At 55.5% G+C, this 20,121-nt stretch overlaps 2 protein-coding genes across 2 annotated transcripts; both read right to left on the bottom strand.

The window, feature by feature from the left end:
- Nucleotides 1–999: 999 nt before the first annotated feature.
- CkaCkLH20_13001 (ribosomal protein l24e) lies at nucleotides 1,000–9,184 on the bottom strand (the record flags this gene model as incomplete). Its single annotated transcript, XM_038895712.1, has 5 exons — nucleotides 1,000–1,139; nucleotides 1,191–1,874; nucleotides 2,722–3,807; nucleotides 3,915–4,188; nucleotides 9,119–9,184. 5 exons carry the CDS (start codon nucleotides 9,182–9,184, stop codon nucleotides 1,000–1,002), a joined length of 2,250 nt encoding a protein of 749 aa, XP_038738977.1.
- A 5,730-nt stretch (nucleotides 9,185–14,914) lies between these two features.
- On the bottom strand, nucleotides 14,915–15,786 carry CkaCkLH20_13000 (uncharacterized protein; the record flags this gene model as incomplete). The annotated part of the gene is made up of 2 exons (XM_038895711.1): nucleotides 14,915–15,328; nucleotides 15,706–15,786. The coding sequence occupies 2 exons, from the start codon at nucleotides 15,784–15,786 to the stop codon at nucleotides 14,915–14,917; spliced, it is 495 nt and encodes a 164-aa protein (XP_038738976.1).
- Between the last annotated feature and the right edge of the window lie 4,335 nt (nucleotides 15,787–20,121).

Genomic DNA, 20,121 nt, shown 5'->3' with positions numbered 1-20,121 from the left:
CTGGGTAGTGCCAACCACAGACGGAGACGTTTCCGTAGTACACAGTCTCTCACACATGCCCATTTGCATTGCCATGTTCAGAGTGACGAACTGAACCGAAAGAAGAGAGAATCTTGAGTACCGAAGAAGAAAAAAAAATCTATGAACCGTGGTCACACCCCCATGCCGCCGGACAAAGCATATCTTACCAGCAAGTACGCTCTCCGACGCCCGAGAATCGAAGAAAAGAAACCACGAAAAGTCGAATCCCTCCGTCCCAAAACCAAGTCCCCCCCAAATTCGACCGACAAGTTATTTTAAAACGCATGAGAAAATGTACCTAGAATCCGACAGAAGGTCAACGAGAAAAAAGCAGACTCCGTCCACCGATCCTTCCTTCCCCGTCATCTCAAAAGATCCGAAATTTTCACAAAAGCGTCCTGCCATGAATCGATGAAAAGTAAAAAGCAGCCTCATGTCTTGTCGTAGGTCCAAGGCGTCGTAGCAAAGCTCGTATGCTGCTTGCTGCAAACGAAAAAGAAACCAAACACCCAAAGCAGACCCTTCCCCGTGATGCGGGTGTAAGGAAGCCTCACCAAAATGATCAGAAACCAAACGTTTTCATCCCTCGTAGAGAAAAGAATAGAGTCATCGTCACGTCGTCACCGTAGGAGCGAACCGGTCTCGGTCCCGCTCCTCTTCCTTTCCTCAGCCTTCTTTATAAACTTGTCGGGAGCGGCGCGTATGATACAGTTGTTTTTTGTGTGTTCGGGGTCGTGAGACGTCGGTATTAACGATGCGCGGAAACGAGAAATGGACGAAAGCAAGAGTCAAAATACGTATGAATCGGTTGATGAGTGGACTCGCTCGATGAGATGCTGATGTGAAGTCCGTGGGACAATGCGGTAATGTGCGTGTGACCAAACACTTGACAAACGTTTTGCGCAAACTGCTTAGCGGGCGTGTTAGATGCCGCGCAGACCTATTTTGGTCTCGTACTGAACGTGGACGGTGAGGTGTTTAATCGTCAGTCTCGCCCTTTCTCATTCTCTCATTCCACTTCCGCTTGCCGACACGAGTCTCGTAGTGCGGCGCAAGCGTCTTGACATCTTGCATGATGGACTCGATTGCGGAACGAGTCTTGTTGCGGTAGCAGTCGACTGCGACATTGTTAGCCCTTTCTCCACGCCTTTTCCAGTTCGATTACTCACGAGCTCTTTGCAAGAACACAGTCCGTCCTGCGAAGACACGACTCTGGAGCCAGGCCATGCGATATCCGAGGTCGTTCAGTCGGACCTCCTTGCCTCTGACCGTCTTCCTCATGCGCGGAATGGCGACCTCTCCCTCGGTGTTCTCACCGATGGGCACCTTGACCATGGCCTTGCTGTTGCCGCGGGCCCTTCGCGAACCACGGCCGTCAGTCTCCTCCACGCCATCGTCCTCCTCGTCAGCATCCTCCATGAAGAACTTGGTGCCGGTGGCCGAAGGCGGCGGGCTCTGCATCTCGCGCGGGAAGTAGGACCGAGGGAAAACAGAGGCGCCCTTCCGGAAGGAGTCGGGGATCTCCTTGGTATCGACACTGTCGAGCGTGACTCTAACACGGAGGCGCGAGCCTCGAACGTTGTCCTCGACGAGAATGAACTTGCGCTTCTTGGCTTCAGGGATGTTGGGGAAGAGGTCCTCGGGCTCGTCATTCTCGCTGCGGCTGTGGCGGCGGGCTGAGATGGCACCGCCGTGAGAGCTGCCCATGTGCGGCATGGACCCGGAGCTGGGAGCCGGGTAGCCCCCGTAACTACCGGAGAATACTTGGGACTGTCTCACGTCGCCGTCGGCACCCGACTGGCCGGTCGGGGCTTGGTGGTGATGATGGTGTTCGTCGACGTATTCTCCATCGCCTATTTAGAGCATGTCAAGTCAGCCAACGTTGCAATGACGATTTGGAAACAGGTTTCGGAGATGTCTGCAGGTTGAGCGGAGTGGGAGGGGTAAACATGTTTGATCGGCGGCCCTGACAACACGAACGAACCAACGGCGACGCGAAACGCTCCAGATGACAAAGGGATCAGAGGGGGGGTTGCTTTTGCGGTACAAATGTGCCGTGACATGAGCTTGGTTCCCTCCGCCCTCTTGCGAGGACTTGATAGAGAGAAGCCATGCGACTGGGACGCAAAACAAGGGTGGAATGCCAAAAACGCTAAGCAATGCGACTTTTTGCCGGTGCCTCTTCTAAGAGACACCGCGGTAGGTTGCCCGACAAACTCGGGCCGAGTGACTAACGACAGCAACAACAGCAGCGACTGCGTGCAGCGCAACTATGGTAATGTACAGATCTGTGCCGAAGAGAAAAGGAAATCCCTCTCAACCCGCGGCGAGCTTTGCTGTATCAAATAGCAGTTGCTTTGATGCGACCGAAAAAAGTAGGAAGCCGGCGCTATACGGACAGGAAGCGCAAAAAAAGACAAAGTGTAACAAACCCATTCCCAAGACTTCTGACGAGTAATAGTAGATGCAGGTAAAGGCACAGAGGTGAAAAATTGTATGTGTTTTGTGTGATGGTGCTCGTGTCGCTCTAGACCACGGCCAACAGGAAGGGGGGAAAGGTATCACATAATTCAACGATCTTTAGGGGGGGTATGCCGGGCAGTGTGTATGTGCGATGCAACGACAATCAACAACAGACAACGACTGGGCTCGCAAACGCTGCAGATGCGGAGGGCTTTAATCACATCTGGTGAAACATACCGACTTCATCCCCTCCACCCGGAGCGTTGGCGTGCGGCATATGACCCATGTTCATTCCAGGCATCTTGGTTGATGCACCCGCGGGGCCCATGCCACCCGCTCCTTGAGGCATCCCTGGCGGACTGGGGCCGCCCATATGAGCACCGGGATGAGGGCCGCCCTGGACCGATTTCCGGGTGTTCATCTTGGCCATTCGGCGGACTCTACGGCTTCGGAGCCGGGGGTCTTGGTTGCTGTTGCGCCAGCTGTCCACGGCGCGCTGGATAAGGCCTCTCTTGCCACGCAGAGGAGGGTTGAGCTGGGCGAGAGCCCATCCGACCGTGTTGCACTCCGTCTCGTATACTTGGCGGTTGCCGCGGTATTGGTCCTTGGGGCAGCAGGCCCTGGGGTAAACGCAGTTCTCCGTCTTGAACTCGGCAGAAAGCTCGTCCGTGTTGACCGACTCGACATCGCAGCGGATCGTGTACTCCATCTTGACGCGGTCGCGGGAGTACTCGAAAGCGATCCATTGCACTCCGTTCTGGTCCTGTCTAACGACCAGAGGCGTGGTGGCGGGGATGGGGCCCGGCGCCGCGTTGGGGTTGACGCCGCCGGGGGTAGAGCCGGTGGGAGTGTTGAGGGCAGCGCCGTTCTGGGGGTGTTGGGCGTGCTGCATGGGCGTCGACTGAGGCTTTTGGAGCTGCAGAGGCACCTGGGGCTCCGTCTTCATGTGGCCGCGCGGGCTGTTCGTCATCTGCTGCTGAGTGTGTTGCGCCTGGTGCTGAGGCATCTGCTGCTGCTGCTGGGTCTGCGCAGACATCATCATGTTGGTCTGGGAAGACATGGGCTGGTGCGTCTGAGCAGCGTGCTGCGCGTAGGGCGACTGTTGAGGTTGCGCCTGCATCGACGGGTAGTGCGCTTGCTGAGTCTGGTAATACATGTGCTGCTGGAGAGGCTGGGACGGCGGCTGGCCGTAGATGCTGCGGTGCTGGTCATGTTGGGAGGGCGATGCTACCGACGCGGGCGAGTTGGACTGCGGCGTGTGGTATGACATGGGAGGGTAAGGTGGTCTCGGCATTTGAGCGGCGGCCATCATGTCGGATTGGTCTGTAAGGAGAGGTCAGCGAATGTTGTCGTGAAGCTATCGAGACGCGTCTTGTTCTCGTCACGTCTCGTCTCCCGGGGGGGTTTTTGGGAGAAGGAGGAAAACTCACCAGCGGAGGTGTATCCGCTCGTCGCGCCTGGGGTGCTGTAAGGACTCGGATGCGCGTAGTACGGAAGGCCTTCCTGGGAGTGCTGGGCGTTCGTGGCCTGGCTCGTCTGCTGGTAGGCGGGGGCGATGGGATGTCCAGACGCGTAGGAAGGGTGCTGCTGCGACTGAGCCTGGGGATGATGCTGCTGATGAACGATGCTCGAGGGTCGAGGATGTTGCTGGTGCTGCAGGTGCTGAGTAGGTGCTGGACCCTGGGGCTGATGGTGGGGGTGATGCTGCATAGAGAAAAGACCCATTAGTCCCTCATCCACGAACGCTTCGACGTATTAAGTTGACTTGGTATCAGCAAGAAGAAAACAAAGGAAGCAAGCAGGGCGCGTCTGTATTTTTATTTTTTGGTCCTTGACACTGTCAGGGGACGGGGGGCATCCAGGTGGTGTTCATCCCCTGGATATCGACGAGGATCGCACGGGTGAGGCGTGCTAGACCCAGTTTGGGACCCCTTTCTGATATAAAGTGGACAGGATGGAGAGAGGAGGGGAGGGGAGGCTCCAGAAGCCGGTCGCGTACTACAGCGCCAGATCGGAGAAGGGAAAGCAAGAAGGGCCAGCAAGCAGTACTGAGGTGAGGCAGGAGAGTAGGGATCGTTGCTGCTTTACCCCTGAATAATCAAGCAGGCTCGGTTAAAGAGACGACGCGACGAGGGTACTCGGAAGCGAAGCCCGAAGAAGTTTCGAGGTGTAATAGGACTTTGGCTCGTCCGAGTTGACTTGGGTTTGGGACCTTGGCTGGTCTACCGGCAGGTACTGCAGTTTCCGGACCAGACCACACAGAAACGAGGAAAAGAGACGAAATGTGCGGTGCAATGAGATGACAAGGGAGCAGCAGGAAGGAGGAGAGGAGAGATGGCGATCGGAGCGAGGGTGCAGCAGAAGACTGCGTAGGATGGTACTGGGAGGTAGATTGGGCGAGTGAGGAGACAGGAGAGGAGCAGGGTAGGTATTTGAACATTGGAGCAAGGTAGGATTCAGAGTGGATATCTGATGGAGCATGATTTGTGCGTATGGGATATGGCGAAGGCAGAGACAGGAGGCGCGTTTTGGGAGACGTCTTCTCTCACTCGAGATGCGGATGGCAGACCAGACGCGGCCAGGCAGACCAGGGGGGCGCGGACGCAGTGGAGCAGAATCCGCTGTTGGATGTTCGGGGTAGAATGAGGTGCAATGTAAGGTAATACAAGGGGCGATATAACGGTACGGTACCTTGGGCTAGGCGATGCGATGCGATGCGATGCGATGCGAGACGAGACAAGACGAGGGTGACGACGAGATATCGACGGCGAAGGCGATGTCGCGACCCAACTCGACTCGACAGCAATGCCCATGCAACTGCAACGCGCTATCGCTACCGCTACCGCTAACGGAGCCGTGGGGCAGATTGGGAGCAAGAAGATGAGGGCATATACACCCGCCGACTTGTGCGTACCGTGTAATCGAAGGAGAGTTGTGACCGACGTAGACGGCGCGAGCAAGACGAATACCGCGCCAACCACACGGAGTGAAGAGGACGAAAAAAAAATTGACGAGTGGTTGAGAGGGGAAAAAAAGTTGTTAGGGTTAAGAACGTGCGCTGGCTCGTCCGCGTTTGGTTGACGACTTGTGTATGCAGGAAAGACAGAAGACAGGACGGGACGCAGACGCAGAAGCAGAGAAGCATAAGCAGCAGCAGCACAGAAGAACAGAACAGAGCAAAAGCAAAGCAAAGCAAAGCAAAGCAAAGCATGGCAAGGCAAGGCGTAGCCGTAGGTAGCTACCCTCAGGTTCCAAACTCGCGCGGGATGTTGCGAACGCACCTGTGACCTTGGGACAGCCGGTAGCAGGTCGAGCAGAACAGAGCTTCTCGATGCTTTTCTCGTGCTGCGACTTGCAGAGGCATGGAAGGAAAAAGGGAACAACAGGGGATATAACGACCGGGGGAGGCGTGAGGAGGTGAGCTAAGGCAAGGTAAAGGTAGGGCGTGGGGTTCCTTCCTTTGGCATTGGTATTGGGATTAGGGATTTGGGATTGGTTTGGGCGGGAAGGGAAGGGAAGGGGGGATGGATGGATGGACACACAGACAGTCGAGACTGACTTCTCACTCTCTCACTCACTCTCAGAGTCACTCAGTCACGTCTTCTTCTCGTCCCAAGCCAGGAGGGAAGGACCCAAGACGACGACAACGACGAGGACACTGGAGGGTGGAGGGGTTGGGGTGTGAGAAGGGGCGTGAGGCCAGTAAGCCTCGGAGTGGAGAGGCGAGGAAAGTGCTGTGGGTATTCGAATGGTGGATGCCGTGTGTGCTGTGCGGTGTGGGTGCAGTGTGTCGGGGTGTGTGGACACGAAATGGAGAAGGTGAGGGCTGTGGAGACAGACCGGCAGGGCCCCAGAGGGACGAGAAGAAAAAGAAATAACATGGAATAAAATAAAATAAAACCAAAAAACAAGGGTGTGAGAGGCGTGGGACAGCGCATGGGAGAAACGTGACAGGGGTCCTCATGCAGCCTAGATTAAATGACCAATGGCGGCACTCATTTGCAGGGCCGAGCTGGACCAGCTGCCCAATCAGGCAGCCCTCGTCCGGGACTAGCCACCATGCCAGCCCAGCATATTACCGGGATGCCGCCGGGTCTCCTCTCATCCAACACTCAAGACAATTCTTCTCCACTGGAGGCCACTGAGTACCTACTTCGTATGATACGCAGTAAGGTACTTGCATCGAGTGAAAATGAGAGAGAGACACACACTTGAGTCCTGACTTCTGAGGACCAAATACGGCACTCCTCAGCCACCAGCCCCCCCAAAAAAGCTTTTGCACATTTCCAATTCCCGACTCCCTGCCCCCCACCCCACCATCCCTACCCCTGCGTGTACTGCCCTGCCCGGCCATGCCATTTGACTGGTCTGGCTTGAGGCGGTGTGGACACAGGCATGAGGAAGCAGACGATGAAGAGAGAAGCGAGAGAGAACAGAATGAACTGTGAAGGCCGATTTGGCCTGCGGTGTGCGGTCTGCAGAGTGCGATTCGCGGTTCCTGGATGGAAAGACAGCTCCATGAGATGGGGGGGCGGTCTTGGGAACATGAGTCCCGCCTTGCCGCCGCCACGTCCCTTGTCGCTTGATGGCTGCTCATGCTCATGCTCTGCCTTTCCTTTGCCTCAGGGACCTGGACCTGGGACTTGAGACCTTGCCGTTGACCCATGTATCATCCACGTCCCATGGACAACCAGGAGCCCGGGCTACCCTCAGCCAGAAATGCGGGAATCCCGTACTGGGTACGCCAGCCAACGGCCGCTAGCACGCCTGCTGAAAGGTCGCCGGTACGCTTCATTCCAGCGGCCAGCTCAGAAGAGAATGGGGCCGGGGACTCCTCACGACCACGCTAGCCATGTCACCCTCGCCGCCATTCATCTGGGTGGGAACAATGGCAACAAAATGTGCAGGCTTCTCCTCATCTTCCTCCATTCATCCTGAGCTTGCTTGCCCCGGCACCCATACGCGCTTCGACATGACGCGACTCCATCGCCGCCTTCTTGTCTCCGTCGCGTCTGCTTCCGCCGTTGCCACCTAGGGCCTTACCACTCAAGATGTTGGTGAATCGAGGCCGAGACATGGACACTCGCCAATGCTCCTCTGCCACCCAAAGGCCGATTCTGAATCATCATGGCGAACGAAAGAGAGGAGGGCTGCATCGGCTCCCGGTTGGGGGACTTTGAGACTGCTTGCTTGCTTGCGCAGCCACCATGATTGGAGAAGCTGTAGCAGCCCCACCACCATGGAAAGCTGTGCTGCATGCCGCGGAGCAGAAAGAACCCCACCTCGACGCCTCCAGATCTCCACAATCGTCACCTCATCTTCATCTTGCTTTGCCAGGACATGCCCGCCAAGGTACACTACCTTCCGGCGCATTCTGAGCCCATCGCCTCGAGCTTGCTCTTCTTCAGCCGAATCCTCTCGGCTAGTCTGCCATCCCGTGCTTCTGCCGCTCTGCCTCGCTCTTCGTTCATTTCCTCTCGTGACGTGGGCGTCATGAGAAGATTTTTGGGACTTATGTCATGTCCCGTATCCCGTACATTACGAGTACGAGGGGCAAACGTAGGTCCGACCTCACTGAGGCTAAGAGCTGAAAGGTTGGTACCCGTTGTACTCGAGACAGCACTAGGCGGCGTAGGCAGGCCCGGGTAGCCGTTGGCCGCCGTTTGGCCTTACGTGTGCCTCAATTTCCAACGAGCCAGCCACTTCTTGGCTTCGCGCATACGCCAATTCCCCAAAAGCCCATGCTCGTCTCCGTCCACCGGGAATGAGGAACCAACCGAACAGCAAGCGTTCCTCGCTGTGGCTCAAGGGTTGAAAGGAGTGGGAGAGCAAGCGGGCGAGCAAACATTGCGGTCTTGTGCGAGGGCCCCTCGTAGACCAACCCCAGAGACTCGACTGCGACCCAAGTTCGCTGCACACTTTGGCAGAACCGCGAGCATGTCTCTGGAGCTTTCCCAAGGTTCAACCAGCCCCCCGGAGCTTGACTGGGTTGGGTAGCACTCACCCTTCCCTTTGCCCTGGCCTGCCCAACCCTGGCTGCTTTGCTTGCTTGCTGCCCACCACACTTTTGATCCCTCGCCCTGCCTTCTCCAACTGGCCCGAATTGGAATAGCGCTGTGGCATACTAGTCGAAATGTACCCACTCATGCAATGAAGCCTGCGACGGCCCCGGTCATTGGTGAAACAGGAGCTACCCTGCCAATATCACAGACTTTGAGTCCTGACCTGGTCAAGCTTGCGACAGCGTTGCGATCTTCTGGAAGCGACGGGAAATCCCAGAACACTCTCTCATCTTGACGACGCCAGCCATGCATGTTGCTCAAACCCTATCCATGTTTGAACTGGTGTCCAACTCCCGCTTGAGAGCTTTGGTCGAGGTCCGTGGTTGCCGCCTGTCACGACTCGCCGTCAAAGCAGATAGCCGAGTGACAACTCTTCAGACAACTCAGGCCAGTAGGCGGTCTAGCTGAAGCAGACATCCTTATGCGCCCCAGAGAACTCGAGTAATTCATGGAATCATAACGTGAAGAACCAAAAGAAAGTACGTGAACACACCGCCATTTGGCAGCACAGGGGTTTCGTAGGGGAAATCCGAGAAAAACAACAGGAAGGACAACGGGAAAAAGGAACTCACATTATCAGGCTCCTGTTTGTAGCCCCCAGAGGGCTGCCTGTTCTGCGCCATGGCTCTGACAGTCATGAGTTGATATTGAAGTGTTTCTGTGCGGCTTCGTTAGCATCTGTCATCCGTAGCTAATGAACCTTGACCCGGTCTTCCTAGGCTTCCCTAGACTGCGGGCTGAGTCCAACCATCTCAACGGGGATGTTCGATGTTTGGTGCCAGTCGATCTGGCATCATATCGCCATGAGATGGTCATCCTGATGCCCAACAGTGCAGCATTCCCCGCACCAGTCGAGTCAAGGTTTTCCCCATCAACTCTTTTGAGCTCTTGGGCGCGCGTAGGTAGGGAGCCAGGCAGGTCGATAGAAAGGGAGAGGGGCTGGGAGATGGCTGGCTCGGTCACGCAGACCGGGAAGAAGCTTGCTGTAGAGCTTACCTTTGTTGAGGTTATCTAGGTAGAGTCGCGACGGATGCGTGCGATGCGATGCGATGCGACGCGGGGTGACGCGATGGAATCAATGAACCTCCAGTTCGTCGTTGAGGCTGGCGAACAAGAATTAACCCGTGATCTTGGGCAGGTATGTCCGATGTTGAAGATGTTGTGAAACAAAGATATCCCGGTTCGCTACAAGTCGACTCAAGTCAGCATCTTAAGTGTTTTGTTTTCCGAACTATGATCGGAGCACATTCATGCGACCGCGTCAAGAACACGCGACCGGGTTTCGACAGTGAGCCCCAGAAAAACCACACCCTTGCTGGCAATCATACAAGGGAAAAGGCGCCGGAGGGGATGCGTTGAGTCGTGCAGACCGTCTTCATGCGCAGACTGCAACATGGGACGTTACCGAAATTGAAACGACCACGCGCTTGGGCGTCATGGAAGCCCTATGTGGGCAGGCGCCGAACAGCCAGGCCTTCAGATGATGCATCTCGAAATGTAATAATTTCGGCCCCCCTTCGGAATACGACAAAATCTGGACCGCATCTGACGCGCGCCTGAGGAACAAAGAAAGAGAGAGAGAGAGAGAGGCGCAGACGGAGATTAGAGATGAAAATGCACGTACCGTGGAGAGACAACGCGGGGCGTGACGGGAAACGCGCTGGCGGTTCCTTGTCGTTTATATCTACCAGTGCAAGGCTGGTTGACCGTGGTCCTGGGTAGTTCTGCTTGTTGCAGAGTTGTGTGTGGTGTGTATGGGTGGGCGTGGTCTCCAGGGGAGCAAAAGCTGCACGGAATTGAGGCTTGCTTGCGACCTGGGTGTCCTAGAACCGGTGCTGTAGAATCAGCAGCGGGGTTTGGGGAAGGCACAAGGAAGCCGTAGAAGACGACGATTGTTCTGGCTCGAAAGTGGCGTCGTGTAGCGCGAAGTCTTAGTGTTCTTGACTCCTGAACCCAACTGGAACTTGCTGCACGTTGGATGCTGGTCGAGAAAGAGCCTGTTTGGGTAGGGCAATGTGTGACGGTCTGCCAATTCTCCGGGGACGGACCAGGGAGCTGGTCGAAGGTAGTTCGCCGGGGCCGTGCGGGCAAGCCTGGGATAAGTCTGCAGGCTTTCTGTGTCCCGCTGATTGTAAGGTATCAAGCAACCGCGTCCTGAGCTGGGGGACCTGACTTGGTGGTCTATCTGTATTCCGAATTAGTTCATGCAGGCCAGCCTTGCCACGGCACCGGTGATGGCAACTTCGTCTCGCAAGGGGAACCAAAATGTACATCTGTCAGGCGGCTGTGGGATGGGATGCGGCTTGAACCTGGGAAAGCGGACGGGCCTGTACCTGTTCTTGTTCCTCTTGCTCCTGGGCAGGGGTGGTTTCGCGCTGAAGAATGGCACAAGTTGATTTATGACGCAACGTAGGCAGAGCAGACCCTAGGTAAATAACAAAGGGGTGTTAAACGCTGCTAGGAACGAGGGAAGATATGGCGAGGGAGAGGAGAGACAGGAGAAAATGCCGGATATTTAGGCACAGGCAGGGAGACTGAGGTGATTGGCAATGGGCCCCGGAGTCGACCAGGGGAAGGAAAAAAACAAATAAAAATAAAATAGGATGACTGATAACGCCAATATTCCCAAGAAGACGAAGTTCCTTCAGTGCACCACTCGGCACATTTATTAAGGAGAAGCTGGGGTGTGTGATGGGCTGCGTCTAGGGCATATCCATTGGCCGAGACAGAGTCTCTCTTGGGAAATAGTGGGCAGCGAAATCCCGGCTAAATGATGGGTGGGTAGCTGTTGGGGGAACGTGGGAACCTGCCAAAGAACAGGTCGCAGGTGTGGACGGAACGGTCCCCCGGCTCGAGGAAGACACAGAAGGACGCGAAAATAGCAGTGGTTGAAAGAAGATGTGCGTGATGTGCAAAAGTCTAGACTGAAGGCCATCTTCACCGCTCGGAAGTCGTGGAGTTGAGAGGCAACCCACAATATGCCAAAAAGGGACCAGGGAAATAGGGGACAGCGGGCCCAAGAACACAGAGTAAGGTACCATACCTAGTACCTGAGGTGGTATACCGCCAGGGCCAAGGGAAGAGTGCAGGGAGGAGAACTGACAGGTGTTCGCTCCTTCAAAGAAGGTGTGGCTGACTTACCCGTGAGGGGAGGTATCCGTACGGCAGAAATAAGATTCTTCGACAGCTTCGAATTGGTGGTTGTAAGGCCACTAATTTAGGTAGCTTCAACGTTGACACCGCCCGGGGGAGCATACACCACTATGCCCTGGTGGCTTGCGAAAGTAAGGAAGGCGTCGAGGTAGTCTGGTGGACCGTTGCCTGTCAAAAAAGAATCGCCAGTCGTTAGCAAAGAACCGAAACCCTTGCCCGCAGACGAAGACCCTAGCTTAACACCGTGGGAGGAATGGGGGACCAGGGGTGTAGATGCCAGACGGTGGACGACACCAACCTCAGGGAACCAACCACAAGGGTGTGTTTTCGAGATGCTCAGACGTCGTAGCTTTGGGCCGTGATGCTTGACTGCCGTAATAGCTTCCGCCGGGACTTGACACGACGACGTGGATTTGTATGCCCCAGGTTCGGGTACACAGCTCACGGTACCAGGTGTCGCAGCTTCAATGGCTCAACGACGAGTATCCGTATCCGTACTTGCGAGGCAATTACTCGGATAGCGGTGACGCGGGTGATTGGACGCGGTACGCGCTGTGCGATGGATGGCGGGGGGGGGAGGGGCGGGCAGAGTATCTTTCTTGATTCTTCACGGTCTTGCAGGCGGTCGTCTGCCGCGTTGTGGCGCACCGTTGTCTCTGTCTGATCGAGTTGCTATATCTGGGAGGCGGCCCGGATTGCTGGAACGCCGTGGTGACGGTGGTACGGCGCAGGCACGCGCACTGAGAAGCCAAGGTACCTTGAGGTAAGGTAGGTAGGCAAGGGGAGGACGGCAAGGCAAGGTAGGTTTGGTGTGAGGTGTGAGGTGTGCGTGTTCCTGTTAATCGGTTCGCCGCGACGCTAACAGAGTCAGGGACTGCCCCGGCTGCTGACTGGTGGTAGGTCGTGCAGGAGAACAGGCGGTTTTCGAGAATGCTCCCGGCAGATTGGATGGGATGAGATGCTGTAGAATTCGGGTGGACGACACACGAGGCACAGGGATGACCGTGGCAAGCTTTTGATCTATCTGTCGCACAACGGTCAGAATTAGCATCAAATCAAGACTCGACAGATACCGGGGCCGATGACTTGAGTTTTTGCGCAGCGAGCAACAGCGGGCGCAGTGCAGCAACGCGAAGCAAGAGACTGTGCCAAAGAAGCCAAGGGAGGATTGAGGGGGCAATATTGACCGCAATATCGGCCGAGATACGGGATATCGGGCGTGCAGTGCAATTCAGTGTCCAGTGTTTTGTGCAGTCCCATCTCCCGTCCTCGGTAGGTAAGGTCCAGTACCTTGAGGTGGTGGAGACTGGCGCGCGCAACGCCAACATGCGTTCGATTTTGCCAGCTGGAGCAGGCGTGGACAGGTAGATAGATGGATGGCTCGGCTCGTTTGGAGTTGCGACTTGCGAGAGAAACAGCGACTCACCTCGCGGAATGTGCCAGGTAAACCTGAATCGTAACCAAGGTTGCAGCCGCGCCGCGCCGCCTTTGGATTTCCTGGACCTCCTTAACGATGGGCAAGGTGTGTTTCAGTAAAGGGCGACTGGCACTCGGCTGGCCTTTCAGCTGTTTCGTCTCGAGACCAGGTGGAAGAAGGGTCAATCAGTCATTCCAGAAGTGACGGTGCCCCTGCTCGCGACGGGAGTTGTCGATGTTGCTTTGTATGAGACGGGACGACACAATATGGCGCTTCTGAGGGAGGTGGGAAACTCTGTACGGTGACTTTTTTTTCTTTCCCTCCCTTCGCCGCTTGGGTGGGATGTTTGATCTTGCCGCGATAAGCGATTGACGAGCGTGAGGTGGGAAATTCTTGTTCCTCTCTCGGTAATGGAAGCGCAAAAAGTTGCGGCTTGAACGAGGTGTCGTTGAAGTTGAAGTTGAAGTGACGTTGGTTTGTTGCAGGGAATGAACTGGGGGGTGGACGGGAAGGTCAGGGTCTGCGGTCAGGAAATGGAAGGCGCGCAAGTGCAAGTGCAAGGGCTGCTGTCCATATCCATAAATCGTGGTCGTGGTCGTCGTCGTCGTCGTGGTCGTGGTCGCGGGCGTTGGCGGGCATTGGCAGGAAAAGCGAAGGGGAGGACGTGGAGGCAAGGGTTCCAATTAGGAAGTCGTGATGGGGGTTGGAACGCGCCCGCGACCACGCCCACAGCACGTGGACACGTGCTTCTCGACCAGGGTTCATTTGAGGCAAGAAGCAATACCCAAGCAAGCAAGACAAGAAGACTTCACTTCATCTCTGAGGGAGGTGCGCTTTCCAATCTCGACTCAGGTATTCTGCTTCAAGTCAACTCGCAAAAGAGGAAAGAACCACCATCGGCATGCAGAATGCAGAAGACATGGGCCAATACGGTACTGATAAGGTACACTTCCACTTACTCGCCAGGTCGCACCTGCCCTTGCAGCAATACTCTCGGGATCGGTCCAACATGTGCATCAAAAGCTGTAAATTACAGTGTATTAAGCATCTGACGTTGGACCAAGACCATCGGTACATCATTCCGCCTTCCTCAAGGTAGGTACTGACAGCAAGTCTCGAAGGCCTCATCCAAGTGAGGGCGCACTGTGGCCATTCTCAATCTCCAACTTCACGGCCAAAGAAGAGCCGATGGCAGGAATTGCCGGCAAACTGCTACACTGCGTCGTTCCGTCGAATACATCACCAACGTAAGAAACGCCGACTGGTGACTGGTGACTGGTGACGACAGACACGCTGCCGCTATCTTACCTTCGTTAGCTTGGTCGACTGTGCCTCCTACCTACGGCCTGGCTCACAGCGCGCGGTACACTTTGGACTCATCACATTGGACCTCTCCAATCACATAACCTGTCCTACCTTACCTTACGTACCTCAGTAGGCACCTACATTGCAAACTATATTCCTACGTACTGAAGACGTGCTGGTGGCACATCCAAGTGAATGCCTGGTACAACTGCCTTCCGTCTTGCCGTCGTCACCAGCAGCTAGTCAGTGACGATTGCCACATGCGCCTCTAATGCGAGATGACCCATCGCAATCTAGGTACCTTACAGTGTAATGTCGCCACCTGCGGAGTACCCATCATCACGAAAAATACTAAAGCCAGCATCGTGGTTGCTTGTCTGGCTACGGATAATCGCGAACGCACACATGCTGAACTGCTCTGTACCACCGAACTGCTCGCAAACGGTCGACGGTTCTCCAGCGGTGGGATGCGGTGCGGCGCGGGAAGCAAGGATCACGGCACCGTCCAGTTGGGCCTTGGGTCTTGGGCCTGAGGGGGGATGCGGGCAGCGGCACGCACCAGGGCAAGGTCGGAACCGCCAGGGGCAGAGATGCTGGATGCTGGACGGGGAGGGAAGGCCTGGGATTTAGGAGGCCGCGGGAAGCCAAGGGCCACGGGAGACGGGAGACGGGAGACGGCGCAAAGGCGAAGACGGTCAAGGGAGAGACCGGGGGTTGCTGCTGGGTTTGTCGTCCACGGGCAGAGAATCCAGGTCACCACCAAGCTGCTTGCTGTGAGTCGACTGTCGTAGTCGTGACCCAGCTGCCAGCCTCCTGGCCCTGCCATGCGCGCCAGTCGGGAAGCCCAGGGCCAGTTACGGGGGTTGAGCTCGTCGGGGCCACAGACACCGTTAGGTTCCTTGTTCTGCTAGACAAGTCTGGTTAGAACAACTTTGGTCTGCAGCCTGCCCTGCCAGATGAACGGCACCTCTTCCACGCAACCCTGCCGTCGGTAGCTTGTGTGTGTCGTCCCAAGCCACCTGTGGACCTAACATCGACATCAAACTACTGCATGGTACTGAAGTACTCAGGCTGTGCTCGTCGACGTACTCTTGATGGCAGGTTCTTCCCCTCGTGCGTCAGGACTGGCTTATCGATCTTCTGTCAAGGCAGCAATCAAGGCAAAATCGTTGACGACGAGCTGAAAAGAGCTCAAAAGACGGGACGAGCTAAATACTCTTTTTGGCCATGGTTGCTTCCTTTTCTTTTTCTTTTTCTGCGCCTCGTGCTTCTTTTTCCACTGACCCGCTGGCCGAGGGTCTCCGGAACAAGGACTAGGTCGTGGTGCAGGTCCAACGGTTCGTGAGCCGGTTCGAAAACTGACAGGAGGCGGCGGGGCGAGCTAACGTATCTCGTTCACTGCAGCTCTGGGAAAAAGCCTAGGGACCAAGTACTTCTTACCCTCGTACCAACTCGAAGTAGGCAGCTTGTGGAATTGGAAGGGAGCAAAGTCGCAAACACCAAATGGCTGGTCTGCATAGCTCTCCTAAGTCCTGACTGGCGACAGCAAACATGACCCGCACGCGATGCCGTAACATTTCCCTCGCCACGGGAATCGCCGAGATGTCTCGCACTCCGTACAAAACCGTAATGCATTGCCCATAGCCACCTCGATTTGCTGGTTGGCACAGGCACCTTGACCAACGCCAAGGCGCGACGTCAATTCATAGACATTGTGAACGAGGTTGGCCGAGCTTCGCTTTGAATGTTCCTGATCCATCCGCCAAGAGGAATTCGTCAAGCGGGAAAGCGCTAACGGTCGTGACCCAAAACGAGTCTAGGCAAAACGAAACGCCAGTGTATTCAAAGTTAGTCGAGGGGCGGCGTATCCGTGAAGTCGTCGAAAATCGGATTATGCAAGTCCACGCAGTCTTGGGACCATCGCGTTGCCGACTGTCGCGTCGACCACAGACACGGCACTTTGAAAGTGAGGGTGCCTGAGGTTGCATCGGTCGTACTCTCAATTCGGCTCAAGTCTGTTTCTCGAAGCTGTGGGCGAGTCGTGGGACGCGGGAAAGGTTGCATTTTGGGTAAGGAGCGGCTCCCACGCCCACTTGTGTTGGGGGCCATCATCAAACGGGACATACTCCCCGTGCGTAAAGTCCATAGTCCGCTGATCGTCCGCAGACTCAACTCCAGACCGCCGGCGAGATTGGACATACGCAATGCCGGCTGCCATTTGATTTTGGGCGGGAACCTAATCACGGCCATGCAGCTGTAGCCGTGCCTGTGCCATGGAGTCATCGAACTAGCAGATTCTGGTTCTTAGGCGAAAGCCAAAGTCGTCCAAGCTTGTTTTGCCGCCGCCGCCGCCGCCATCAGTGTTGTCATTCCGTTCGACACGGCCAGTCTGCCTTGGGCTAAGCCAGCAGTGAATTGTGATGAATGGTCCTGACGCTTGAAGGCGTTGGTATCTGCATGTCTCTCGCCTAGGGGTTTGATATTGGCGCTGTGTACCGTAGGTGGCTGAAAACGAAGATATCCCGAGACGAGGGGGACGTCGCGCCGGCGACGAAGACATACGCTCTCCAGCCACGTCGATTTGCTGCGGACGGCGCCATCGAGGAGTTCGCTGCCACACGTGCGCCAGTGATATCGTCTGTTCGTAATGATTCGTGATTGGCCGTGTGCGAAAAGTGTGTGTATCACCATCCATCCCTTTGGACAAGAACTGATGAAGATGGTCTCGTAATCGAGATGCCGCGGTGCGGTTGTTGATTGCATCGAGAGATACGTACGCTGGGTCGCCTCCGGAGCTGGGGTTATTCAGCCCAATCAACCCCAAAAGGTTGCTTCCTGCGCCATGCATATTCTTGCGCACTATTATCCCTAGCACGGAGAGAGGCTATTTTTAATCCTCCCGAGTGGCCGAGCAACTAGTACGACGCTGGCAGTGAGCGGCAAAAGAGAAGATTGCACCTTTCCCCTCCAGGTTTCTCTTCGTATCCAAAGCTGTAAAGAAAAAAAAAAGAAACGACGAGAGATCTGGTTTGATGTGTTGGGAAATGTCGCAGGCGTGCCGCGCCGCGGAAGTCGTCCGGTTCAGCACGAGGAAACTTGGAATGAGGAGGAACGGGATGGCATTATACGCTAGGGACTGCGTGAGAGCGAGAGCGAGTCGCAAACGTCACATTCTCGTCTTCTGTTGCTGGTGTATCCGTATGTACGAGGAGGTGACGGACCTGGGTCCTCGCAAGACTTGAAGCGTCGTCATTGGTGCTTTTTTGCGACCGAGCTTGGGCTCAGACGGAGACTTTCCTTCTTGTGCCCGCCACTTCTGTCGCACGAAAGCATCGTTCGTAGTAGGGGCGTAATCGTCCGAAACGCAACTGAATGATTGACTGTGACGTGATCCGACCGACTGCTGAGCGGTATTCGAAGAAGAAGTTGAGACGTGCCCAGAGGTACTGATGTTGTAAAGGAAGTAACCGGCGAACCGCACTCTCCATGCGCCTTCCACCCGACTGCGCTTAATCAGGAAAGGTACGTACCCAAGGCAGCACCACATCAAATTGAAGTGGCCCTGTGTGCCTGCTTACATAATCGGCTCTCGTTAAGTGCCTAGGCAGCGACGTGAGGTTGGGGAGGCTCGCAGTGTTTTTGATATCGACCTTCCTACCTAACCTTAGGTACTCTCAACATCTTTGTCGACAAGATCCAGATCCCTTCGAATGTTGAACTTTGTCAACCGCCCCCGGAATAGAGTCGTCCTTGTGTCGGGGTCCTTGGAATGGTGTTGAAGGATTAGTCGACCGCCACTTTTCAACGGATGCTAGATGTGAACATCAAGAATCCAAGAGCAATGACGACAATGCCTCTGCAACACCACTTGGACGTGTTCCCTGCAGTTTTCCGCATACCTTACAGTTGAACAGGGTCCTGCCCTCAGAACAGACATGGCCTATTTCTTGGGCAAATCGTATTGTGCTGTTTCGATACCTCCCTATCAAGTCTGGGTGGCCTCCGCGACGGAACACTCACCCGTAATTGATTCCTTTATTGATACGCCTGCGACTGACGCCGCTGTATCCCACTCGCTTCAGACTCGTTACAAAGAGGCCTGAGCCTCAAGTTGATGGTCTCAGCTCGGAAATCAACTTGGATACAACCGAGTATGCTGGTATTTGGTACGCTTAACTTGCCTTGCAATTTCCTCACTAACTCGCCAATGAACGCCACGACGTCTCTGAACATCATCCCTTGGACAAACAGTCGGTCTGGGGTTACCTACACCAGCGCTGGCGCCCTGGCCGTCACTGCAGAACGGCTGCATGGCGCGAAACCATTTTCGCCACCGCGGCTACACCAAGCCCTAGGATTCTTGCGAGTGGGTAGCAGGGGGTCCACGTCGTGGTGTGGATAGCCTGGGATGTGGGCGTGGCTGCCGCGGGTGGGCGTCGTCCGGCATGGGCTATCCGTTTTGACGGTGATGAGGGCGCACTGGGCTACACCCGACTAGGCCAAGCAAGGCCAGGGTTCTCCAACTCATGGACAGCCCAAAGAAACCTGGCAGACCCCGCGAAGCTTGAACAAACGGGTCTCACCTGTCAGGACGAACTGCTTCTTCCCTTGACAATTGAGCTAAAACACACGACCATCATCACGAGAATGCCATCGCTGTGGCCAGGATTTAGCACGTCTGGAACCTTTGCGAGCGCCTCGATAGCGTTGACGACCTTTAGCTTCACTGATTTTGAGAAAGACGCCCTGACGAGTATCCGTTCCCGAGGCTCAGGCCTTGCTCTGCAAATACGCTGTATTAGGGGACCCATCGTCAAACGTTCTCCCGGACTTCATCTCCCGCCTAGAGGGCTGGTGTGTATCGGTACTATTACACGCATTCTTGTTCGGGGCGAGAACAATCGGAACGAAATTTCGGCCTTGACAATGTCGCCAGTGCAATTTCACCTGTCTACAAGTTTACGGCAACGCCGTAACGATAAACATTACAGGAAGCAAGGCGACACCACTAGCGGCGCGAGCGGGCGTTCGGATTGCTACGCAATGCTTTTGCAGTTACAGTATCCGTATTTTCAAGCGTTCAAACCCCACAACGGCAGAGCAATTGTGAGGCCTGGCGGCGGCCCCCTGCCATACCGACCTGGCGAATACTTGCTTCGATGACAACTTTGTCGAGACTCCAATATGCACGCTTTCGATACGTAATTGGAGATTCCCTTCCTACCAGTGGCTAAAGGCACTAACGGCCTACAACGGTTTCTGTGACGCCAATTCTGCCACACCTTGGTTGCCAGACATGCGACAGTTCCACCAGTCCACGCCATTATCGGCGGTCAGTCCGGCTAGCAAGTATTGCCCCATGCGGTATCGTCGAGTTAGAGACAAGCCAAACCACGATGCGGCGCTGCTGAAATACTGGCCTTTCACACACCGCACACGATTCACTGGATAGGAGTTCAGCCGGTCGACGTGTTGACTGGGATTCGCCGGATCTATCTGTCGGTAAAGAACAACCATGACTTCTGTGGTCCTCGATCCCATTTCGCCTTGGTGGACCTATCCTTACTGCATGCTCGGAAACTTCGAGAGGTGCAGTATGTATGTCAGTGCGCGCGCATTGCAGACGCAGCAGGTTGCTTGCCAGGGGTTTGTTAAGAGCAGGGGGGCGGAGACGATTGACTGCCCTTGTCCCGCTCCATC

The sequence above is a fragment of the Colletotrichum karsti genome (genome assembly GCF_011947395.1).
Source record: "Colletotrichum karsti strain CkLH20 chromosome Unknown Scaffold69, whole genome shotgun sequence".
Classification (NCBI taxonomy): Eukaryota; Fungi; Ascomycota; class Sordariomycetes; order Glomerellales; family Glomerellaceae; genus Colletotrichum; species Colletotrichum karsti.
This window is presented reverse-complemented; position numbering and strand designations above follow the sequence as displayed.